The sequence below is a fragment of the Caretta caretta genome, chromosome 14 (assembly GCF_965140235.1).
Source record: "Caretta caretta isolate rCarCar2 chromosome 14, rCarCar1.hap1, whole genome shotgun sequence".
Lineage (NCBI taxonomy): Eukaryota > Metazoa > Chordata > Testudines > Cheloniidae > Caretta > Caretta caretta.
Genome location: NC_134219.1, coordinates 6,616,359 through 6,642,813, shown reverse-complemented (window position 1 = coordinate 6,642,813; position 26,455 = coordinate 6,616,359). Strand labels below are relative to the sequence as shown.

At 45.4% G+C, this 26,455-nt stretch overlaps 1 protein-coding gene across 3 annotated transcripts in view; it reads right to left on the bottom strand.

Annotated features, from left to right (window-relative positions):
* Positions 1-12,721, bottom strand: part of WIPI1 (WD repeat domain, phosphoinositide interacting 1) — a 32,223-nt gene extending 19,502 nt beyond the window's left edge. For all 3 annotated transcript variants that reach the window (XM_048819215.2, XM_048819216.2, XM_048819214.2), the window contains exons 1-4: positions 12,586-12,721; positions 8,344-8,426; positions 6,206-6,375; positions 722-818 (exon numbers count right to left, since the gene is read on the bottom strand). In XM_048819215.2, coding sequence (XP_048675172.1) covers positions 722-818; positions 6,206-6,375; positions 8,344-8,426; positions 12,586-12,662 — 427 coding nt within the window. In that variant the 5' untranslated portion in view covers positions 12,663-12,721. The remainder of the gene's footprint in view (positions 1-721; positions 819-6,205; positions 6,376-8,343; positions 8,427-12,585) is intronic.
* Between the last annotated feature and the right edge of the window lie 13,734 nt (positions 12,722-26,455).

The window sequence follows — 26,455 nt, the reverse complement described above, 5'->3', positions numbered from 1 at the left end:
ACTCCAGGAAGGTTAAGATGTGGGAGAGGAGCATGTCAGGGCCATCTGATTGTACGGCTGAAGTAAATTATGCTGGGAATTTTAGGGATACTTTTAAGTGGTTGCTTGAGACAGAATGTTGCCTGTTGGAGGTCAGCTATGGAAGAGATTTTGGTGTAGGCTGGATCCTGAGGTTAGAGCAGTCAGACATGTCAGTTATACATGCATCCTGTACTTTTAAGGTCCTCAGCTAAAAACCTAATACTTGGAGAACAAAATCCCTTTCCTTTTACCATAACTCACATCAGAGTGTCGATCGTAGCCAACCCATGTTTGGGAATTTAAAGGCAGCCATGTATTATACAATCTACAACAAGAGTATTGCAGTGAGATAAATGCAGTTAGACCGAGTCCTAGCAGTGTTGCCAGAGTCCTTCAATGAAGTTATTTCCTTGTAACTTGGTGCAGTTCACCCATTCAGCTGTGCACCCTCTCCACCCCTGGTTCCCGCTCCCCCAGCTCTACATTGCTGGGACAAGGCTCCTCTCACACGTACAGATCACTGCTGATATTTACTCTCTTCAGTGCATTTCTGGATTCTACATGCTAAACTAAATACATTAGTAAGAATGCTGACACTGACTTGATTTAAATTCTTACAGTGAAGTTTCAGATCTGTGGAGCTCTCTGCAGAACACCTGGCTTGTCATTAGTTTCCTTTGATCAGATCTCCTTTACTTACCTGTTGCATTTGGAGGGGTATCCAGGATTGTCTTCAAAAGCTTCATGTCCTTAATGTTATGAATATAAATTGACTCCTCCAGGCAAACAATCAGCCTCTGCAACAAAACAGTCGACAGGTACACAACCACAACTTGTTAACCCTCCCCCTATACACACAAAACATGTCAGCAGGTGCAGTTACATTTGTCTTTCACAGAGAAGTTCACACTTTCACTCAGGCCCTTGCAATCAGAGAGTTACCAGGCATCTCTGAACTCCAAAATGGATCAGAGAGACGAAGATCTTCCTCTCAAATCCGTTGCAATTGAGAAGCCCTCGGTTTTACACCACATGGCTGCAAAGAACTGCCTGCATTTGGAACCAAGATTACACCCCCTAATCTTTTTTGACTTGACTTTATGAGAGAGTTGATTTTAAAGAGCACTTGCAAATGTACAGTGCTGTGGGAATGCTAGGAATTATCTGGGTGCAGCCAGTGGTCTCATAATACCACAGAGTTTCATTCCTTCCCCACCCAAACCATGCTTTTCCTTTTAACATTTCTCTTTGTGGCTTCTTTAGTAGCAGGACACTTTCCCCTTTAATTTATATGATTGTAAAGAGGGTATTAGATCCTTTCTAGTCTATTTCCTCCACAGCGTGGCCTTGCTCCCTACAATACACTCACTCTAACTTTGTCCAATCTAGCTGAAAATGTCCAAGCGATGAGGCTCCCACCACTTCCAAAAGAAGTGCCTGCCACTCGTGGATGCCATCTAACTCAGAATCAGGGAACACAATCTATCTTCTGCTTCCCGCTCCAGGGCTATCTATGACAGCGGTCTCCAAAGTGGGGTGTGCAAGACCATCCCTGGGGGTGCACAGCAGGAGACGCGCACCGAAGAAGTGCCACCGACAGGCTGGCTCCTCCCCCCGCACCGTCCTGGGCGGCAGGCCGGTGGCAGCTCTTTTTTATTTTGCTTCCCCAGAGCTGGCCCTGGGGGTGCACAATTCAAAAAGTTTGGAGACCCCTGGTCTATGGCATAGCCAAGCCGTGGGCCGGCATTCAAGTTCCAACCAGGGGACACACATTGCAGGGTGGCTGATTTGCTCAGTGGGAACAACAGAGGAGAAACACTTTATGTTGGCAGTAGGATAGGGAATGACAGCTAATGTGATCTGCACCATCTCCATCTGATTGTGCTGTTCGTCCATTCACCCACCTAGCCTGAAGCCACTCGCAATACTGATGGCAAGGAACACAGGAATTCCCCAGAGCTGTATCTAGTGTGGTCATGATGTTAACGTTAGGGCCCTGATTACGCAGCACTGAGCCTCAAAACAGTGGCACTGTAATCAGACATTTGTCACCAAGGTATTCTGCACTGAGAAGTAAGGGAGAGGGAGCTCTGGGCAGCTGAGGGCCTATTTTCAGAAGCATTGATCACCTGCAGCTCCCCCCAGCATCAGTGGAAATGGCAGGTGCTCAGCCTCTCTGAAAACCTGGCACTAAAAGACCAGACCCGAACCTTCAGACCAGGGTGCCTGCAGCGGCAGGTGCTTCCATCCCTTTGGCCATCAGGCCACTTATTTAAGGGCTACATATGGGATTTCAGTGACTAACTTTAGACACCCATGCTTGAAAACCTTGGCCTTGGTGTATAACTACAGGCTCAACCAATGCTACTTGAAATCAAAGCCTTCTTATAAGAGAAGCTTCTATTCCTGCTAACCACAGCAGCCAGTACTTTGTTTCCCAAAACCATTTAGGATTTCCAGGGAGGCATGCGTTTAGCATAATTTCAATGGCACTTTCCAAAAGAACAGCTCTCGACTTTATAACGGAGACTTGAAAATAAAGCGTGTTAAGTGTATGGTATAAAAAGGCGTCTCAAGGCTTCACAGAGTTCTACAATACAATGCTGCTGATATACAGGCAGAGAGAAGCAGAGGGAGAGACGTATGTGCCTGGGGGAGAATGCAAATAGGTTTTCAGATGAGAGATGGAGCGTCTGAGGGGCAGAAATACAACAAAGCTGTTTCAGGTGACAGGAGCTCCGGATGAGAAATTTCCCATACCAAGAAGAACAAGATCCTAGGAAGGCAGACACCAGGTGAGCAGTGGGAGCAGGGAGGGAGGCCTGAACAAGTCCACGGAGAGTTTCAGACAAAAGGCCTAATTCTCCATTGCTCTGCCCCTTGAGCTGTCATTAACACCAGCATCAAATGCAATCAGATGAGAGTGGGAGTGTTTGCCCCCCCCTTTGCACTGGTGTAAAGCACTGCACAAGAGGCAAGTAATGGAGAGTTGGGCCCAAGAAGGGCAGGTTTGAGCGGCTGAAACAGATGAGGAGCTAGTGGAGGCATTTGTACGTCTTGCTCAGATGCTGGGGGATGGTGCCTTAGAACTGTGCATAGTAATTCCTGGGGTGAGAGATGGAACTATAATCAATACAACGTACATTCTGTAGAATGTATCACTTCTGTTGCTTACTGCTCCATGGCACTTTCCTCTACGCTTTCATTTAGATACCAACAAACAGACTAGTTATCTTGACCTGCACACTGAGAAGGAACGAGGGTCCTTCTGTTAAGTACATCAAAAGGATTCGGCAGCAGGACTGCAGCCAAGAGATCCAAGGAAAACACAGGGAATTTTCATTAAAATATGAAGGCTGCTTCTCACTAGTCAAAAGCACAAGCCCCTGCTCCAGCATAATAATAAAAAAAAAAAAATCTTGTTTTTCACCACGTACAAGTAATAAAAGGGTTGGAAACAAAGTGTTTCCATGAATCAACAGCAACTGAGAGTCTAATTCAAATGGATTCTTCAGTATGAATAACAAAGATTTTCCACTAAGAGATCAAACCAAAAAAGACAAAACTGTTTGCCCAAAGAGAGCTTTTCTTATTTAAACTTCCACGGCTGACAGCGATTCTCTGACTTGGATGGGTTTTACACTACGATGGACTTTCTCCAGTGCAGTATGGTTTCCATACTCAAATCCAAGACAAGCGTTTTCAGAGTAACATAGTGAATGCATAACCTGATCTCCACCAGATTAACTCGCAAGAGGGGCTAGATTAGTCCCCTGAAGTCAGAGTTACACCACAGATAAATTTGGCCCAGGTTGTACTGATTTCACAGTGCAATGCATGGAAACAAAATGCATTCATGATGGGGGATCTGGGCCACCTTGTCTCCAGTATTTAGAGACTTTTTTGTGCACGCTCTCTCAGATATTTGGGTGAGCCAGCGATTCTGTCATATAGCATCCTGCAAACAGTCTAGATGAATCTGCTTCACACACATTTTTAGGAGACAAGGTGGGGGAGGTAATATCTTTTATTGGACCAACTTCTCTTGGTGACAGAGACAAGCTTTCAAAGACAAGCTCTTTGAAGCGCTCTGTGCAAGCTCAAAAGTTTCTCTCTCTCACCAACAGAAGTTGGTCCAACAGAAAATACTACCTCAGCACCTTGTCTCCCTAACATCTGGAACCAGCATGGCTACAACACTATATACACATTTTAATGACAGCTGATATGAAATAAACAGTTATGCCTAATGGCAAGCACGAGAGGGTGTGCGTTCTCATTCCCTAGGTATAGAACAGCTCTCATCCCATGTGACAAGTACCCTCCCTTGCCTTCAAAACTCCCTTTTGCTTATTTCTCCTGTGCTGACCTGGTACTGTCTGTTCTCCAGGGCTGGGTCATAACCATTTTGTATTGCATCCACCTGGGCTAGAGCATTCGCTTCTCAGGACAGTGACCTTATCACTAGAATAATGCAGCTCTTCCCTCATATTCGTGTTTGACACTTACACCATCTATCCATGTGTCTGAGCACCTCCATCTTTAACGTCTTTATGCTCATAACCCCCGCAGGAGACAGGACAGTGCAATTACTCCCAATTGATAGCTAGGAGACTAAGGCACAGGGAGACCAAGTGACTTGCAATGAACCTGGGTCTCCCAAGTCCCAAGCCAGTGCCCTAACCACTGTACCATCCTTCCTCCATGGAATCCTTCTGGCCCATGAGACTGCACAGGGGAGTAAACACCACCAAACTGAACGGTAGGCTCCTAGAACTACACTGAAATTTGCAATACATAAATTAGAACTCAAAAGGAAGCGATGATTTTACCAGATCCTCTTACCTGCCACAATACACTTCAGTGAAGAAATTAATTTAGTACAAAGTTAATTACAGTATAGCACAAGCTATAGGAAGCCCATGATCATACAAAACTTTACTAGAAACTCAAGACAGGGCTTGCCTGTTGGAGATGCTTACTGCAGATTTCACTATTGCTAACCTAGAAATGGCTGATTATATACAATTATACAGTCTGTTTATTTTTGTATTGTAATATACTCCACTCTTTATAACCGATAATGTCTTTTGGAAGAGATTATGGAAAAAAGAAGACTTTACATCCAAAAAAAACCAACAACAGAGAGCTGATAGGACACATAAGTGCAGCAGTGACAGAACAAGGAGTAATGGTCTCAAGTTGCAGTGGGGGAGGTTTAGGTTGGATATTAGGAAAAACTTTTTCACTAGGAGGGTGGTGAAGCACTGGAATGCGTTACCTAGGGAGGTGGTAGAATCTCCTTCCTTTGAAGTTTTTAAGGTCAGGCTTGACAAAGCCCTGGCTGGGATGATTCAGTTGGGGATTGGTCCTGCTTTGAGCAGGGGTTTGGACTAGATGACCTCCCGAGGGCCCTTCCAACCCTGATCTTCTATGATTCAAAGCTTTCCTCAGCATGACTCAGGTGCTAGCTACACTTTTAAAAAACACAGCGAGGCTATGAGCTGCTGATGGATGCTATTTGAGACATCAGCCTTTAGGCAAAGTTCAAATTACACCCAGGCTTGTGTTATTAACTTTGACTATGTTATCTGTGACAAAGATGCCACTGTAGGTCAGAAGCCAGAGCACATCATCCAGGGAGAAGATGTGGTAGAAAAAAAGTTTACATGCCTTTGGAGCATGCGATTTTGTTTAATCGGAACAGCTGCGTTTAAGTGTTTACTGCTGTGTAAACTGAGTGTAGCTAATTTATCATCTTCCAATTTAAAGCTCACCAGCAACATTTTGCCATCACATAGCATCCCATCCCACATGGAGTTATTGTAAGGAAATGTAGGAAGGAATGTATTTAAAACATACATTTCACTAAGGGACATGCCTGAGCCATATTCAGAGGGGATACAAGTTATGTATTGTTAAGTGGATGTAACTGAGTGACAGAGTCTAAGGGCTAAAGCAGTTCAAGATGTAGATCACCTGTGGGTACCAGTGGGTATGAAAGTACCTCTCTGACCTCTCCTTTTTGCACAGAGGAGAGCATAAGGCTAAAGGAAGAGGGTATAACCCCATAGAAGTCAATGGAGCAAGAACGATCTAAAACCAGAGCGAGGTGTGGGCAGAGTCAAGCCTATTGTGTTTAGACTTAGTTGACTATTAATGCACAAGTAATCGATGCCCTTACCTGCCGATTCAGCCGGATGGACAGGATGTTGCTGGAATAGCTATAGTTGCAGATCTCCGTCCCTTTTTTGAAGTGATAGACGTTCATTTGCCGAGGCTTGGTGTGACTTACCACGACCACCAGGCTGCTGGAGAAGAGGCGCTCCACGATGTAAACATCCAGGATTTCATCTGCTCAGCCAAAAGAAAGTGAGAAGGATATTTTTATCTTGGGTCTGGTTCTTTAAGAGTAAAATCCCCCATGCATTGTGCCTAGCTCAGGAGCTGAAGGGTTAAGTGCTTAGTCATGACAGTTCTGCTTTTATTAACAATTACCCTTCCTTGGCATGGCTGCATCTAGGCCTTCTGATGGGGTGTGCACCGGGCCCAGACAGGAAAGGGTTAATTGGTCTTTCCTTTGGAGACAGGAACTTAGTGCCTGAAATACCTGCATTTGGGCCCTCCAGCTGTAGTTAATCAGGAGGGAACAGGATATAGCAGGGAATGAGCCCTGCCTCCTAGGTGTTTACCTTAATCCAGGGAAATACATGTCCTGGGAGGGAGCTAGAGAAGCTCCTTACAGGGGAAGAGATGAATCTGTGAGGGGACAGATCAGGACTCCCTGAGGCAGGAGACAAGCAGGGCATGGTCTGTTATTTCCTGTAACTACATGCTGCACTGTCCTGGGCTCCCTGAGGAAAGGGATGGCCTAAAGGAAGATAAGGCACAGGATATCTCTTCCTCCCCAACCCCACAGTGGCCATGGGCCATCATGGTACTTTGGTTGACTTTCTCTAAATAAAGAGGGCTCTTTCTCTTAGCACCACAACCCCTCCTCCTCAGTACACCCAGATAACCTGGGAGAAGTGCCTCCTTTTTCACTCCAGCTGCAGGCAGCGAATTTTCTACATGATCCCTGCACTGACCCATGCTGCGGGCAGACCTGTGCTAGCTCCAATCTTGTTTAAATGCTATTCTTGTGCTTGACCTGGATTACAATATTTTAAGTGGGGTGTAAAAACAACAGGCAACTCTGGAGATAACAATATTCTAGTATGGGCTCTCTAACTAGTGTGGATCAGGATTGTCCCCCTAAAGTATGCCAGCCAGCCTGTGCTCCTGGTCTCTTGTACAGTGTCACTTATACCATTTTGGGGACCCTGTTAGCATCACAGACTACACTGTTGTATTAAAACACTCTTCCAGTTGCCACTGTTAGTGGAACCAAACAGTGTTCCCGAAGGCTGCAGAAATCCATGATTATAGCCTGTTTCAGGAACCCTGTGTGGTTCCAGCTGTGCTGTGAGACTAAAATCTCTCTCTGTCTGTTGGGACTACCATGTTTCTAGTAGGTGACCCCCAATCTGGTTGACAAAATAGTGTAATTTGACAAAGGGCCTCAGGTGACCTATGCAGGACTTCAAGGTCTTAAACCAAGTTGGCTGTGAATCAACACTATTTGGCAGATCAGTATGCATAAGGCTAAATTGTGTTCTAACAAGGTTAAAGGGCTTTAGCAGAGCATCTAGGTTAGAGCATTTTTTAAAATCTAACCTATAATGTAGTCTGAGTTTAGCAAACAATACTGCATTATATACAGTTTGGCAACAAAAAAGCTGCTCAACAGAGTCAAGCCCCTTGCAGATGAGGTAGAAGGCTGAAGTTTTGTGTCTAAAACTTACTGATCCTAACGAAAGTATTTGCATTTAAGTCTTCTTGTGTCTGCAACTCAAACACAGTTGTATTGAGCTAACCTATAAGAATGGAGATATGAAATTACCAGAAAGCAAGACTGACTAGCGTCTACACTTCATTCAGTCTGAATAATGGAAAGCGTGAACTAACAACCTAATAGTGAAAAGTGAATTGTCTCTTAAATGCTCAGGTCTAATAACCTACAATGGTATTAGTCATATAAGTCAGAATGTGTTTCCAATTGACTTGTTTCTTTTTTTTTTAAACCTGACAATGTCCCTTTAAACATAGCTGTAACTAGCACAGCTCTACTCCAGTGAGGATACGGTCGAGGCAGATGCCATCTGTGCTACAGCAGGAAAGCTAACCACATGGAGTTGCTCCTTTGAGGCAGATCAGAAGTGCAGTAATACAAACTAAAGCCTATTATCATCCAATATGCTGCTGCATCGAGAACAGACTTACTGTTTTCATAGACTTGGTCCAGCTGCTCCACAGAACTTAGGGAGAAAAGTCTGTATCCAGTTTTGGTTCCAATTGCCAGGGAGCTGCAAGAGAGAAAATTTGCGCTAATTAGTTTACAGTGTATTGCTCTAACCTTGAAACCACTGAGTATCATAGAAAATTAAATTAGTAGATCCTGATACAATGCATCAATTACAGGGAGCAACTCCCCTGGTCATATATGCAAATTTCAATGCAAAACAGATATAACTGTCCACCCCAGTAGTTGGGGTTCTTATCTGACTGTTGGGTGCACACAACAAGGTGTCTTAATAGCAATTTGCATGTGAGGCTGACAGCTTTATAAATGTTAATTAAATTGCAGAATACCCTAAGAGGGTTCAATAGTCCTATATCACAGCAGGAAAAACTGACATATACTGGGGCCATATCCCACCATCTGGCTTTTAAACTGAAGTCCCTACTAACTTCCTTGAGAAGTTAATAACTATCAACTATATTAACTTGAGCATCATTACTAAAGCTGTGTGGGAACTTCCATACATACAAAAATCTCCAAAGCCTGCTAGGGAGAGGGAAAGGGAATAATACACTTGTTAGGCTACCAATAATGACTTCTACCCAGCAGAAGCAAGACCCTTCTCTGACTCCAATGCATCTAAGCTGAGAGACTGTCTTTAAATGTCTGTCTAGAAATACTGGAGTTTTGGCAGGGGCTGTGTAGGCCTCGCTGGTTTGATTGCTGCCTCCAGGACACCAAGAAAGATGATGAGACACAAGTGTATGTGTGCAAAGTGGTGGCTTATTCTTTCCATGCAGACTTGCTCTAGCCAGATCTTGACTATAGTAATTGTCAACATCTATGGCCACGTCTACCCACATTGGCGGGTAGTGATCGATCTACTGGGGATCGATTTATCGCGTCTACAGTAGACGCAATAAATCGATCCCCGATTGCTCTGCTGTTGACTCCAGAACTCCACCAGCGCGAGAGGCGGAAGCGGAGCCGACGGGGGAGCGGCAGCCGTCGATCCCGCGCCACGAGGAGGCTAAGTAAGCGATTCTAATTCGATCTAAGATATGCAACTTCAGCTACGAGAATAGCATAGCTGAAGTCAACATATCTTAGATCGATCCCCCCCAGTAGTGTAGACCAGGCCTAAGTTTAAATCAGCAACCAGTTTAGAACATCACAGACCAAGGGAGAACAGTGAAGTATTTGTACTTTAGCACTCTTCAGTGTCGCCAAACCAGAAGCACATCACCAATTCCATCAAAGCACTCTTTGTTCAAATACTTAGTAATTGGAAATGTAAGATAACAGTGCAAACGTAACAGAACTCTCTTTCTTTCAAAATCTCTGTAGAAATATTGGTACCTATACCTTTGAGTACATAAATAAGGATATCTTAGCAACTGACTTTGGTCTTGTAGTAAAGGGCAAGTGAACTAGTAGAACGCAGCCCATGTCTCTTAAAGTGAAACTTCTGTTAAGTGACCACCCAAGGATCCAGTAAAAGTTGCTCTCTTGTAGACAGAAACCATAGGTTAAGCAAAACTGTATTTGACACTATTTAATGGAGCTAGCTACTTTTTAGAAGAACTGCCAATAAAGCTCCCTCTTTGGGGGTTCCCCGTACAGGGACAGCTATTGGTGATTGGTACCAGACATTTACCAAGAACCACAGGCCTGCCCTTGATGGCAGATATCCAGTTAACTGCAGAATAGATAATTCAGTTCTCCAGCAAGCTACTGTTCTAGCAACTATAGAACACATTCTGTTTTCCATAATTACCTATGCATAAGAATACATCCACTGCTGGATTAAACCACTAGGAAAACCTACCTCCCCACTCCTGCAAAACTACAAAGCTGTATTTGCAATAGTTTTCAGCTACTTAGGAAGACTCAGGGTTGAGATGGATTATTAAATATTAGGAAGAATACTGTTCACATTTTGCCTCTTCTAAAATGTATTGGAGACTATGCTCAAGCCTAGTGGCTACGGAAGCAGACGGTCAGACCAAGGCTTTATTTCAGCCCCGATATTTAACTCGTTAGGTGAAGTTGGCAGAGACACTTGCTGTGCCTAGGTTTCCCTATCTGTAAACTGGACATAGCATGCACCCTGCCTTGTAAAGCAGTGAGATCACCCGATGGAAGCGTCACTTAGCTTGCTACCACACAAGTCATCTTGCCAAGAAATAGTTCATAGCTGAACAACTATTTAAATGCCCATTTTGCCAAGAGATGTGCACTGAAGGGCTCTAACAAAAAAAGCAGAGGCATAAACTAAGGCTCACATCATCTCTATAGGCATCCAGATGTTGCCATTACAGCTCTTCACAGTTAACATCAATGTAGCTTATGACCAGCCGAGCCCTGAATGCACAACAGTGACACTAAGTGAGGAAAGCACAAATTGGTAAAGCAGGAAGTGTGATGTGAGATGGGCAGGCTAGCGGGGGATGCTGACCCCCTAGCCCCACCCCTTCCGCCTGAGGCCCTGCCCCTTCCTGGTAAGAGAAAAATTTTACTTTGATCCCTGCAGTCTGGGGTTCCGGCCGCGCTGAGCCCACTGCCGGCCTGGGGTTCCGTTCACTCAGCCGGCAGCGGGCTGAGCGGGGCCGGTGGCCGGGATCCCGGCTGGCAGAATCCGGCGGACGGAACCCCAGGCCAGCAGCAGGCTCAGCGTGGCCAGGACCTCAGACCGGCAGCAGGCTGAGTGGCTCAGCCCACTGCTGTCTGGGGTTCTGTCCGCCAGCTCCTGGCGGCCAGGATTCCTGCTGCCAGCCCCGCTCAGCCCACACTATTTAAATCGTTATTTTTCTATCTTTTTTTTGGTCGAGCATGTATAGTTGAATTTATGTAAGTTAAATGCGTGTATGATGCGACTCCACGCTATATTGTGCGAGGAGTTAAACTTTCTATCCTCTCAGCTGAAATATAAATAATTGGGTGGCATAAGGGGCCCAACCCCATGAAATGCCTTGTCTCCAGTGTGCAAGAACTTAAGCACCTTGCAAGATAGAGCCAAACCACTTCTTGTGTTGGGCCCAACAAGAAGTAAGGCTGCTTGTACTGAAGGAAAGAGGAGAGCTGAATTGGAGTGAAGTTGCACACCAACAGCCAGATATCCCCATGGGCCGAGGCTCAAACATGGGACAGATGAATATTATTGGTACAGAAAACTTCAACAACAGAACCCTGACAGCTTTGGCACAACTGACCCTTCCTATAAGCTCAGTATCCAGGGTCTGAAATGCTGGGGCCAACTCTTCCCCAACAGAAGAGCTGCTCCTGTGTGGGCCAGAGACTGAGTTGCTGGGACGCAGCAACCTGGCAGAAGCTGGAAAGCCTGAGAGGCAGCAACAATTAGCTAAAGCCCAGCCTGGTTAGCCAGATTCAAGGCTGCCAGGACCAGCCTGACTTTGCCTGGAAGCCGCAGGTACAGGAGCCAGCCAGGGAGACACAGCTGCCTCTTTGTTCCCCTTCCAGTGCAGCTGCCCTGCCACAGGCTAAGCGGGGAGGATCTCCCTCCCCTCCTCTGGGGACAAGTCAGGGCCAGTGCCCCAGCCTGCCTGGCTGGCTCTCCCCCCTTTTCTTCCCCTCTCCCCTCCCATCTGCCACTGAGTCCCCTGCATGCCTCGGGCCTTCATTCTCTCCCCCCCTCCTTCCCTCTTTTCTTCCCCTCTCCTCTCCCCTCCCGCCCTTCCCTCTCCCATCTCCACTGAGTCCCCTGCATGCCTTGGGCCTTCATTCTCCCCTCCCCTCCCCTTTTCTTCCCCTCCTCCCCCCTCCCCTCCCATCTGCCACTGAGTCCCCTGCACGCCTCGGGCCTTCATTCTCCCCCCCCTCCTTCCCTCTTTTCTTCCCCTCTCCCCTCCCCTCCCCTCCCGCCCTTCCCTCTCCCATCTCCACTGAGTCCCCTGCACGCCTCGGGCCTTCATTCTCCCCCCCCCTTCCCTCTTTTCTTCCCCTCTCCTCTCCCCTCCCCTCCCCTCCCGCCCTTCCCTCTCCCATCTCCACTGAGTCCCCTGCACGCCTCGGGCCTTCATTCTCCCCCCCCCTTCCCTCTTTTCTTCCCCTCTCCTCTCCTCTCCCCTCCCCTCCCGCCCTTCCCTCTCCCATCTCCACTGAGTCCCCTGCACGCCTCGGGCCTTCACTCTCCCCTCCCCCGAGTCCCCCGCCCGCCCCCGGCCTCCCCCCCGCCCGGCCCCGCCCGGCCCCGCCGCGCCTACGTGCAGTCCTGGTTGTAGGAGAAGCAGCTCAGCGCCTCGGGCCCCGCGGCCGGGCCACCCCCCGCCGCGGCCTCCATGGGCGGCGCGCGGACGCCCCGGCCCCGCTGGCTCCCCGCCGGCCCGGGCTCCTCCGCCGCCGCCGCTGCGCCCCGGCCAGCCGCCGCCACCAAAACAGCTGGAGCCCCCGGCGGGCGGGCGGGCGGGCGGGCGCAGGCGCTCGCGCGTGAGGCCTCCTATTGGCCAACGGGCGTTCGGACCAGCCGCCCCGCCCGCCGCTGGCCTGGAATCGGCCAATCGCGTGCTTTTCTGGAGGGGCAGGGCGGGGCAAAGGAGGAACGCTCCGCCCCTTAGGCCAACAGGGCTGGCTGTGATTGGCTAGAGGGGAGGAGCGGCTGCCTATGGCCACGTGGTTGTGTTGTGGTTGCATCAGACGGGAGTCCTGACAGATGTGCTGTGGGGGGGAGGGGTTGGGGGCAGGGAACAGCTGGAAGGGAGGGAACAGCCCTAGCCCCTCCTGGCTGCCAGCTAGCTAAAACGAGTGTCTTGGATTATATCTATAGTGTTAAACAACACCATTCTACTATTTGAATAATTCTGTCCTTCCCCTCCCCATGCACCAAGCCTTTAGCTACTAGTGTCCCAACCAAAATCAGGTCCCTCCATTGTGCTAGGCACTGTACAAACGTATAGTAAGACAGACCAGGTCTGGAAGAGCTCCTGATCTTGCAAAGACTGAAGTGTGGGCTTGACTTACTACCCTTGAGTAGTCCCTCTAAAGTCAATGGGAGTAGTTGAAGTTTGTAATTCTAGGCATAATTGTATATCTTTGCTGGAATGAGGCCTGACTAGACCAGACAAATAAAGGGTAGGGGAAAGGGAGTAATACTTTGATCTACATTTCACTAAGGCACAGAGAGATCAAGTAACTTGATGGAGGAAACACAGGACATCTATGGCAGATCTGAGAATCAAACCCAGAGCTTGAGTCTCAGTCCACTGCCTTTAAAACAAGATCATCCTTTCCCATTGTATAGGTAATCCCTAATACTTTAAAGTCCTTGGATGACAGGTGCTGTAGAAGTGTCAAACGTTTTGTGAACCTTGTGGTCCAATCCCATAAGCACTCATACAATGTGAATAACTTTAGTCAAGCAGTTAGTCCTACTGAAATCATGTAGGAATGAACCTATTCATGTCACATATAGGTCCAGGCCTATTAATTAGAAAACACCCAAGAAAAAGGAAAACATGCATCTAAATCACAAATATTCTCAACGTTAATGTAGCTAAACTAACGGTTAAGTAAACAAGTGTATTGAAACTTGAGGGCAGATCCTGCAAATCCTTAATTAGATGAGCAATCCTCATGTGAGTGCTAAAGTCAATGGGAATGCTGTACGTGTAAGGATAACATGAGAGTATTTGTTGTAGGTACGTGATCATATGGCTATAGGATATGGCTGTGATCCTATGGCTATAGGATCCACAGAGTCCCACCAAATTTGGTTGGACTCCATGTGGTCACAAGCATCTACCTGGATGAATCCCTTTTCACAGGATCTAGGCCCTTCTTATAGAAATCTCTTTTGTTCCAGTATTTTAGAATTCAAGACCCACAAACATGTCAGAATTATCAGTCTCTGGCAAAGTGTGTATTTTAGGGAAAGTGTTTCTGTTAAAACAAATAAGTCCAAAGCAATACTATTTCTGAGCTCATATTGACATGGGTTTGGTCCTCAACCCAGTGAAGTTGATGGCAAATGGTTCTAATGCACAATGCAATGTAGTGATTAAGGGTATGTCTACACTGGGAACACTACTGCGGCACAGCTGCAGCCTTGCAATGTAGACACTTACTACAGTGACGACAGAAGGATGGAAGAATTCTTCCCTCAACCTAGCGGTATCTACACTGGGGCTTAGGCAGGGGTGAAAGTAATATGAAACACCTACTGGTACCGGGGCCTGGCTCTAGGCCCCGGGAAGGGGCGGGGTTTCAGCAGAAGGGGCAGGGCTGGGGGGTCAACTTCCCCCAGCCAGCCCATCCATGGTGCCTGGCCCACGCCGCCTGGGGCTCTGGTGGCAATTTAAAAGGGCCCAGGCTTCTTCCACGGTACCAGCAGCTGGGAGACCTGGGCCCTTTTAAATCACCGGCCTTGGGGCAACTTCTCCTTTTGCCCCCCGCCCCATCAGTGGCCCTGCTGGTAGGGCCTCTACCAGCAGGGCCGCCAACGGGGAGGCAAAAGGGACACTGATGTTAAAGCGCTGCCGTGGCTGCGTACAGGCCAGTACCAGCTTCTTACCGGCCCGTCATACCAGCCCGTACTGGCCTACTTTCACCCCTGGGCTTAGGTTGACTTCATTACATCACACAGAGAGTGAAATTTTTCACAGCCCTGAGCGATGTTTTAGGCTGAACTAACTTTGTAGTCAAGTATCAGAGGGGTAGCCGTGTTAGTCTGTATCCACAAAAACAACGAGGAGCCCTGTGGCACCTAAAAAACTAACCAATTTATTTGGGCATAAGCTTTCATGGGTTAAAAACCACCTCTTCAGGTACAGTTTTTTTTACCTTTGTCATGTAGAACTAATTTGCAAACATAGCAGGGGGAATAGTTGAAATTAAGAGAATTGCAGGAAAACACTTTAAAAACATCAAATGTAAAAGCTGGTCTTGTATTACCTGCTATTGTCCATAAAGTTCAAGCAGTGCTTGTTGATGAAATATTAATGTCCAAAGAGGAGTCGAGCCTGAATAGGTGAATGTCATGACTATTTTAAGGAATTTTGTCTGATTAGCCCCTATAATTGAAAGCTTGCTGTTTGGGGTAGTAATAGTAAAATTACCCATAGACAGGTTTTTAAAATCCAGCCACAAGAGCAACTGAGACTTGTGTAATAGAAGTTGTAACCATACTTATATTTTGCCATCCAACACTGTTGCAACAGTATTGACCAATCTTCTTTGCAGCTAGCTGCCTACAGCTAGTATTTAACCTCTGTGGTGAAGACATGCTATGCTCGCCTTAATGAAGGGAGTGTTGGAAAATACCACCAACTCTGACCAAACATAGCTGAGTCAGACTTAAGGGAAGGGTTTTTGATAGATTGTCTTTGGAGATTAGGGGCTGTGTCACAGATGTAGGGCTAACAGCACTTTGGCCTCCTTTCTGGCCTCTGAGTATACCCATCACCAGTGTTGAGCCTTTATCTTTCTTTGGGTGTAAACATGCGATTCTTCCATTCTTAGCCTGCGTGCTGGGCTACAGTACCCTGTGTGTCAACCATGCTCACCCTGCAGGTCTGACTGGGTATGGTTCCTGTCATTCTGCCCTTTGGGAGCTTGTGATCAGTGGATTAGTGACCCTACCTGCTTTCTTAAAACATAGCATAGGAAAAAATGATTTTAAATCAACAAAAGGTCTAACTGCATTCTTATCTAGAGTCTCCCTCTCCTCCTGACGGGGACCCCAGTAGATCTAACTTCCCCCAGGGCTCCACTCAGCAAGCTCTGGGATCTCATTCTCTAAAACTTGTCTCTGTCCTTGGATGTGTCTCTTTAAACCCTTTGAGACTCTTAGATTCTCCTTTCCACAGGGACCAAGCCGCTGCTGGAGAAACTGGTCTGGCATGTGACATTGCACTCCATATGTTTTATGGAAATATGCTTATGAGTGTGAATATGATGTAACTGGAATATGCTTTATGCAAAAGATCTCTTGTAAGGTATCATAACAAAGGTTATAACCTACTGAATATATTCCTCCTATTTGTATGCATGTATTATTTTTGTATCTGAAGCTAGAAATATGAAGTATAACTCTGAGGTCCTATTGTAATTATGCAAAGTGTGGGCCATTAATGGTGGTTTAAAATCTTGATGGCTCCCATTGACTAAGACAATTGGTTGTAAATGGCTCTGTTTACTTGCAAACCTTCCTGTGTACCCAGGGGGCCAGGAATGGAGGCTGGGGTCTTACAGTGACATGTGACCATGTCACATGATACTGGAATCCATCTTAAATCTGGTACTTTTCCATTTGGAAGGCGGGGTGGGGACTCAGAGAGACAAAAAATTCCTGCCTTGTGCCAAAGCTATAAATGGGGGTGGAGCAGGACAAAGGGGTCCCAGTCATGAGAATACCCCTGTTTACCACCTAAGACATCTGCTGAAACTAACAAGGACTGTACTGAGGAAAGGATTTGGCCCAGACTAGGAAGGAGTCTAGTCTGTGAAAGAAGCTTATTGGAATATCTCTGAGGGTGAGATACTACCTGTAATCAGTTTCTTAATGTATTAAGCTTAGACTTGCTTGTTTTGTTTTATTTTGCTTGGTGACTTAGTTTGTTCTGTCTGTTATTACTTGAAACCACTTAAATCCTACTTTTTTTTACTTAATAAAATCACTTTTGTTTATTAATATACCCAGAGTAAGTGATTAATACCTGGGGGAGCAAACAGCTGTGCATATCTCTCTATCAGTGTTATAGAGGGAGGACAATTTATGAGTTTACCCTGTATAAACTTTATACAGAGTAAAACGGATTTATTTGGGATTTGGATCCCATTGGGAGCTGGGTGTCTGGGTGCTGGAGATAGGTAATCTGCTGAGTGGTTTTCAGTTAAAGCCTGCAGCTTTGGGTGCATGGTTCAGACCATGAGTCTGTGTTGCAGCAGGCCAGCATGTCTGGCTCAACAAGACAGGGTTCTGGAAGTCCCAGGCTGGCAAGGAAAACGGGCTCAGAGGTAATTTCAGCATGTCAGGTGACAGTCCCAAGGGGGTCCCTGTGATCAAACCCGTCAGATGGCAGGCCCAGCAGAGGGTCCCATCAGAGCATCAAACTGAATGGCGCTTGTGTTGTCTGTCAAATGTTTGCTGAGGAGCGTATATACGTATCCACCAGCCCTTTCCTGAGTTTCCTGACAATCCTGTTATTAAATTAATTCAACATATGCATACAGTAAACATTACAACAACCACAATATTCACAAATTATTACAGGCAACTTCAATCCTGTCACACCCTGATTTTTCTTTCTTTCTTTCTTTCTTTCTTTCTTTCTTTCTTTCTTTCTTTCTTTCTTTCTTTCTAACAAAAGCCATGTTGACTCTTCCCCAACGTATCATGTTCATTTGTGTCTGATAATTCTGTTCTGTACTACAGTTTCAACCAATTTACCTGGTTCTGAATTTAAGCTTATAATTGCCAGGATTGCCTCTAGAGCCTTTTAAAAAGTTGACGTTACAATAGCTATGCACCAGTCACTTGGCATAGAGTCTGATTTAAACAATAGGTTACATACCAGTTAGTCATTCCGCAATTTCATATTTGAGTTCCTTCAGAACTCTTGAGTATCATCTGGTCCTGGCGACTTATTACTGTTTATCAATTTATTTCTAAACCTCCTTTACTGACACCTCAATCTGGGATAGTTCCTCAGATTTGTCACCTAAAAGGAATGACTCAGGTGGTGGAATCTCCCTCACAACCTCTGCAATGAAGACTAATACAAAGAAGTCCTTTAGCTTCTCTGCAATGGCCTTGTTTTCCTTGAGTGCTCCTTTAGCGCCTCGATTGTCCAGTGGCCCTACTGATCATTTGGCAGGCTTCCTGCTTCTGATGTACTTAAACATTTTTTTGCTGTTAGTTTTTGTGGGGATTTTTGGTAGTTGCTCTTCAAATTCTCTTTTGGCCTGCCTAATTATACTTTTACGCTTGACTTGCCAGAGTTTATGCTCCTTTCTATTTTCCTCAGTAGGAACTGAACATCCAGCTTTTAAAAGCTGTCTTTTTGTCTCTCTAGCTTCCTTTACTCCATTTAGCCATTATGGCATTTTTTTAGTCCTCTGTTTTCTAATTTGGATATACATATAGTTTGAGCCTCTATTATAGTGTTTTTTTTAAAATGTCCATGCAGCTTGCAGGCATTTCACTCTTGTGACTGTTCCTTTTAATTTCCATTTAACTCACCTCCTCATTTTTGCATAGTCCCCCTTTTTTAAGTTAAATGCTACTGTAGTGGGTTTCTCTGTTATTCCTGCCTCCTCCCCAGCCCCCGGATGTTATATTTAATTATGTTATGGTTGCTATTACCAAGTGCTTCAGCTATATTCACCTCTTGGACCAGATCTTGTGCGCCACTTAGAACTAAATCAAGAATTGCCTCACCTGTTGTGGGTTCTAGGACTAGCTTCTCCAAGAAACAGGCATTAATGGTGACTAGAAATTTAATCTCTGCATTCCATCCTGAAGTGACATGTTCCCACTCAATATGGGGATAGTTGAACTCCCCCATTATTCTTGAGTTGTCTGTTTTCCGTAGCCTTTGCAATCTCCCTGAGTATTTCACAATCACCATCACCATCCTGGTCAGGTGGTTGGTAGCATATTCCTACTGCTATACGCTTATTATTCAAGCATGGCCAGTCTATGCATATAGAGATTCTATGTACTGTTTGATTCATTTAAGATTTTTACCATATTTGACTCTGCTTTCTTTCATATGCTGTGCCACTCCCCGACCAGTGCGACCTACTCTGTCATTCCTACATACTTTATTCACGGGTATTACCTTGTCCCATTGATTATCATCAGTCCACCAAGTTTTCTCATTTAATACTAGGCACACAAGTTCACCCATCTTAGTATTTAGACTTCTTGAATTTGTATACATGCACTTATAAAATTTATCAATATTTAGTTGTGTGCCGGCATGTGATGTAATTGAATGGGACTCTTTTTCATTTGACTGTTTCTCTTCAGCTCATATTTGTACTTTATCAACTTCTATCTTCTCCTCTTTACTTGGTTTTAGAATATCTCCTTTAATAAATCCTCTCTTAAAGCATGTGTCTGTCTAAACCATGTGTTCCTCTGCACCTGTTGGCTTTCCTATAACTGACACTATATGCAAAGCCAGGCAACTGTGTATGCAAATTGTCAACAGATGTGTAACTGGCCATTGTGGACACAATTACCAGATTGGTGTGTGTAGTCACCCTTAATGCATGCACAATTAAATGAACAATTTTCTGCACATAGCTGTGTATGTCTTATCCTGAAAATCAAGCCATATGTGTCTAAGATGAGATGGAATGGAGAAAGCCATGAAGGCAATTCTATTGTTCAAATCTTTCAAAGTCTTAGTAATGCAGCTGAAGACTTTATGTTTGCCCTAAGAGACGTCTGATGGTGCAGGAAGGATTCAGCTACAGATGTTTGCAGCGTCCGTTTACTTCTGGGATTATTTCTTGAAGGAAATGTTGGCTCGCTTGCATTTTACTAGCTTTCCGATGATGAGTAAAGAAATACGGTTGTAGCATGTCAACATAGAAAGACCAGTCACACTAAAGAGAACACGTTATACATAGAAGTGTGGCTCTGATTCTCCTGCCCTTACTTTACACTGGTGTAAATCAGAAATAACTCCATTGAAGTGAAGGGACTCAATCAGCTGCAACATTGATGTTATGTGAGTGGAGAAGCAGGCCCTATGCTGCTTTTTATCAAGGCCTGGGGCTTTGAAGCCAGTGGTGTTTGTTTCTGAATGCATCACTCCATGGGACTTTTTCTCTGCTTACACTTCACTTTGATGGCTGGGGGGGGGAAAACTGTTTAGAATCTTCCCCCTTTCTGACAGCGAGTATTGTCTCAAGTGCTTCCTAGACATCATGTTGCATTTCTAGTAGCACCCGTAAGGCCATTTACTATCCTCAGTCCATGTGCTGGGGCTATGAACTGCCAAGCCTAGAGGTGCCAGGGCTCAGTCCTGGAAGTAATTAAGCACTGGCAGTAGGGAAACTTAAAACTAGATTGGACAAAGCAGTAGAGAATATACTGTCGGAGCATTTTGCATTTGTTTCCAGGAGCTAGATTAGACAGGACCTCAAAAGTCTCTTCTACCTCTCTGATTCTACTGCTCAGATAGCATGTGTGAGTGAAACACTCAAATGATACAAACCCTGCCATTTAAAATAAATGTATTGTTAACCTTTTAACTTCTATTCCTGTTTATGGCCCATGTTTATATCATTTGTTCCATGGCTTTCAAAAAATACCAAATCTAGAATTAAAATGGTCTTGTTCTTTGTGTCCATTACCTGTCTGGCCCAGATCACCAATGCTCCATCTACACCAGTGCTGCTAAACTTGGTCATGCCGGAATCTCCTCCAAAACAGACACACTGCTGGCTTAATTTTGCAAAGAAAAAACAAAGAATGTTTTCAGCTCGTTAATATTAGACTCCAAGCAGTCATCTCTGAGAAGTCTGACTGCTCTTTCTTCCTCCAAAGCAATAGCTGCCTCAGAAGAGACACCATATGCTGGGCCAGCACGAAGTCTGAAATTGCCTCTCACCCCTGGAGGTGTCTTGTCCAGTGCAGGACAGAAGAACAGTAGCTGTATGTACCCTGCCCTTGTCTATGCTGCACCTCTTTGGTGCAGAGATGGTTCACTTTCTGGAGTAATTAAAAAAAAAAATGACACCACGTAATTCCCAATTCCAAATCAGAACTATATGAACTCTGCAGTCAGGTAGGAAAGACAGGTTGGCTACACTTTGCAAATATGATCTGAAATTGGTCATCTGACAAATCAGGAGGCTTGGCTGTATTGGAAAATGGATAGTTCAGGTTTGTGACCTTACAATGTGGTTATCAGTCCATGACTCAGTTGTTTTGATCCAGTGTACTGTGGATCAGGTGGAGAGGATGGAAGAAACGCTGCACAGCTTGCACAGAAGAGCTTTGTGCTGGAGTTACTCTGAGAACTGACCTGTCTCCTTAGTTTAGGAGAGTGGACAGATTGAGACCAAGTGTAAGCAAGAGTTAAGAATGGATGTACAGAGCTGCACAAAGGAAGCCATTTGCAGTGCAAACACCAAGCTTTATGGAGCTTATTTTACAAAACCCAGAAATGGTGCTATGTATTGGAGTGCCATCTACTGGCAATTCATATATATACTAGAAGAAAAGGAGGACTTGTGGCACCTTAGAGACTAACCAATTAATGGAAATGGCCCAACTTGATGATCACTTTAGATAAGCTATTACCAGCAGGATAGTGGGGTGGGAGGAGGTATTGTTTTATGATCTCTGTGTGTATATAAAGTCTGCTGCAGTTTCCACGGTATGCATCCAATGAAGTGAGCTGTAGCTCACGAAAGCTCATGCTCAAATAAATTGGTTAGTCTCTAAGGTGCCACAAGTACTCCTTTTCTTTTTGCAATTTATTTGAGCATAAGCTTTCATGAGCTACAGCTCAATTCATCTTTTTGCGAATACAGACTAACACGGCTGTTACTCTGAAACCTATATATACTAGATTTACATAAATACAGACCATAGAGCGTACTGATAATATGAGCTGTAGTTCATGAAAGCTCATGCTCAAATAAATTTTAGTCTCTACGGTGCCACAAGTACTCCTTTTCTTTTTGCGAATACAGACTAACACGGCTGCTACTCTGAAACCTGATAATATGAGTAACGCCACCGAATGACTAGAGTTGCAGATGCATGCAAGTGGTCTGAATTTGACCCAAGGTCTCTCCGGTTAGGATTGATGGCACTTCACTGAGCCCACTGATTAAAAAAGAGGTCACTTCCAATGTAGCTATTGCTTTGACCTATTTTTAACCTCAGATATTGACCTATGCCAGATTGTGAAGCCTTTACTCCCATTTAAAAAGAAGCTACTTGCACAAGTAATCCTTCTGACGTTAATGTGGTTACTTGGGTGAATAACTGCTCACTAGTCTGGCCCTGTGTTTTTGTGAATTAGATTAATGTGCTAAATCTTGCAGTCCTTATTCAGGCAAAACTCTCCTGTCTTTGACTAAGAACCACAAGATCACACCCACCCATGGTGAGTACTTCCTACCTGATGCTGTACTGGTGAAGGGTGTCTAACCCAGAATCCTTGTTTTCCTTGATGGCTTTCTTATCCAGGTTGCAGAAATGTTGCATCGCTGTCAAATTCCCCTTGCTACTTTGCTTTTGGGAATCAACTTTCCCAATGAGCTGCAGGTTGTCTGGGTTTGTGTATGAAAACAGACAGGGGCTGCAATCATGATCCTGGAGGGAAAAAGACAATTGAAGCCTTATGTCGTTGGTCCTTGGCTTTAGCACTTGCTGAGGTGAAGGACATTCCTCTTCTGAGATGACAGTGGTAATAATGAGCCAAATCCTGATGTTCTTACTTGGTGATGGCATAGTCCTTACTCAAGCAACACTTCCGCTGGGGGACTTCAATGGGAGTGTCGCCCACATAGAATCATAGAATCATAGAATATCAGGGTTGGAAGGGACCCCAGAAGGTCATCTAGTCCAACCCCCTGCTCGAAGCAGGACCAATTCCCAGTTAAATCATCCCAGCCAGGGCTTTGTCAAGCCTGACCTTAAAAACCTCTAAGGAAGGAGATTCTACCACCTCCCTAGGTAACGCATTCCAGTGTTTCACCACCCTCATAGTGAAAAAGTTTTTCCTAATATCCAATCTAAACCTTCCCCACTGCAACTTGAGACCATTACTCCTCGTTCTGTCATCTGCTACCATTGAGAACAGTCTAGAGCCATCCTCTTTGGAACCCCCTTTCAGGTAGTTGAAAGCAGCTATCAAATCCCCCCTCATTCTTCTCTTCTGCAGGCTAAACAATCCCAGCTCCCTCAGCCTCTCCTCATAAGTCATGTGTTCCAGACCCCTAATCATTTTTGTTGCCCTTCGCTGGACTCTCTCCAATTTATCCACATCCTTCTTGTAGTGTGGGGCCCAAAACTGGACACAGTACTCCAGATGAGGCCTCACCAATGTCGAATAGAGGGAGACGATCACGTCCTTCGATCTGCTCGCTATGCCCCTACTTATACATCCCAAAATGCCATTGGCCTTCTTGGCAACAAGGGCACACTGCTGACTCATATCCAGCTTTTCATCCACTGTCACCCCTAGGTCCTTTTCTGCAGAACTGCTGCCTAGCCATTCGGCCCCTAGTCTGTAGCGGTGCATTGGATTCTTCCGTCCTAAGTGCAGGACCCTGCACTTATCCTTATTGAACCTCATCAGATTTCTTTTGGCCCAATCCTCCAATTTGTCTAGGTCCTTCTGTATCCTATCCCTCCCCTCCAGCGTATCTACCACTCCTCCCAGTTTAGTATCATCCGCAAATTTGCTGAGAGTGCAATCCACACCATCCTCCAGATCATTTATGAAGATATTGAACAAAACCGGCCCCAGGACTGACCCCTGGGGCACTCCACTTGATACCGGCTGCCAACTAGACATGGAGCCATTGATCACTACCCGTTGAGCCTGACAATCTAGCCAGCTTTCTACCCACCTTATAGTGCATTCATCCAGCCCATACTTCCTTAACTTGCTGACAAGAATACTGTGGGAGACCGTGTCAAAAGCTTTGCTAAAGTCAAGAAACAATACATCCACTGCTTTCCCTTCATCCACAGAACCAGTAATCTCATCATAAAAGGTGATTAGATTCGTCAGGCATGACCTTCCCTTGGTGAATCCATGCTGGCTGTTCCTGATCACTTTCCTCTCATGCAAGTGCTTCAGGATTGATTCTTTGAGGACCTGCTCCATGATTTTTCCAGGGACTGAGGTGAGGTAACATAAGAATGTTAGGATTTAGCCCAATAATAGCTCCCCACCAAACGATGTCCACCTCTGTATGGGAGGGTGGTGAGCAGCCAGCATGCCAAGCAAGAGCGGAGAGGAAAGTTTCTGGCTAACAGCAGCAGCATGTACTCCCTTTTATGAAAAGCACCGTGGGATTTCTTGCGTCCATGCTGAACAGACACATCGTCTGGCGGGCTATTTTTTCTTGTAAGGACTCTTCTAAAAGGGATCCTACCTCCACAACAAATGGCACGGAATGCCATTTCTTTACCTTGCAAAGATGAGGAGCCGCGTGTGCAGGGATGCCAGAGACTCTAAGCATTCAAACCCTGACAAGTAGCAATCCCCTCCACTACAGTCCCAAGATGAACCTGCACGTCTCTGCTTTTTCAAAGAATCAAATGGACAAGACCTTCTTGGCGCGGTTGTGACAGCTTGATAGATATTTCAGAACTGATGTTTAGCCCCGGACTTCTGCATCAGCTCAGCCCTATATCCTTCTAAAGATAGATAAATCGTGTAGGTTTGATGGAGGAGACCTTAGAAACTAAGACTCTTTGTGTTTTGTGTAGACACTGAGCATCCCATAATGGCTTTTTTCATAAGAGTAGAAGTTTGCCTGAATGTCTTTGGCCAGAATTTTCCCTTCCTTGTCTAGCGAATGGCTATCTGTCTGATTGTTGTTCTCCATTCAGGGATGGCTTTAGTTCAGTGGTGGTGTGATCCCTAGATGCAAAGAGTCCGATCTTGTGAGGCGGTGGACACTTCAACTCCTCTGGACTTCAAAAGGAGCTGAGGATGCTCAGCACCTTGTAGGAGCAGGCCCCTAAATATTTGAACAATGAAGACAGTACAGTGATAACAATCTGGGGGGAAGGGGTTTGGCTGGGCAGCAAATGTCTCTGAACAGAGACTACCACCTATGTTAGAAAAGAAAAAAGGTTTTTTTTGGAAATGGCATCAAACATGTATTGTAAATAAACTTACAGCAGCAACTACTTGGTTCTCATTCAGAAAGATCACACTGAGGAATGGAAGGAAGTTGGTTTTCAGCTGCAGTACCTTAGACCAGCTCTACATTACACACTGAGGGCAGGTCTACGCTATGGGGTTAAGTTGACCTAAGCTACCCAACTCCAGCTACGTGAATAATGTAGCTGGAGTCGACGTAGCGTAGGTTGACTTACTACAGAGTCTACACCACACTGTGTCGACAGGAGACACTCTCCCGTCGACTTCCCTTTCTCTTCTGGTTCCGGTGGAGTACCGGAGTCGATGGGAGAGCTAACTATGGTCGATTTCGCGGGTCTTCACTAGACTCTCTAAATTGATCCCCGGTGGATTGATTGCAGCAGCGTCGGGTAAATGTAGACATACCTGTACTTTGGTATCATTTGTTGTTCAGGGGTGTGAAAATCCACACCCCTGGAGTGATGTAGTTGTACTGACCGTAACCCGCCGTGTAGACAGTGCGATGTCGGCAGGAGACTGTCTTGATGCAGCTCTGCCACTATAGTGCTTCTTGCAAAGGTGGCGTTATTAAGCCAACAGGAGAGCTCTCTCCCCTTGGCTTAGAGCGTCTCCACCAGAAACCTTACTGTGGCACAGCACAAATTCAAGTTTGTAGTGTAAACCTGCCCTTAGTTGTGCCGCTGTAGTGGCTGAAACGGAGACACGGCCTGAGCCCAATTGATTAGATTAAAAGAAAGGCATTGTTCCTGAACTTCCCTGTGAAGTATTGAAGTAATTCTTGCGTTAACCTTATGAATTGACTTCATAACTTCTTGTAGTAATTTGCCAGCCAAATAAATTGAACCACTGATCTAGTTACTCAGATTCAAATTGTAACCTTGATTGGATCATTGCCTTGTGTTTTATAGGATTCGTTTAGGGAAATTAGAGACAAATTAATTAGAGACCTAGGCCTGTTCTATACTAAGAAATTAGGCCTGTATAACTATATCACAATGCCTGGGACCTAACTTAGGCCTGTATAACTATGATCTAACCCCTGGTGTGGACAGCATGAGGTCAATGAGAGAATTATCCCATCGACCTAGCTACCATCTCTTGGGGAGGTGGGTTACCTACTCTGCCAGGAGAATCCCTTCCGTAGGTGTAGGTAGCATTTTCACTGAAGTGCTGCAGCAGTGGCAGGTTTTAAGTGTAGACAACCCCATATAAATGCTTAGCTTTATATTTGTTTGCTTATTTGAATAAATCCTTAAAAAGCACA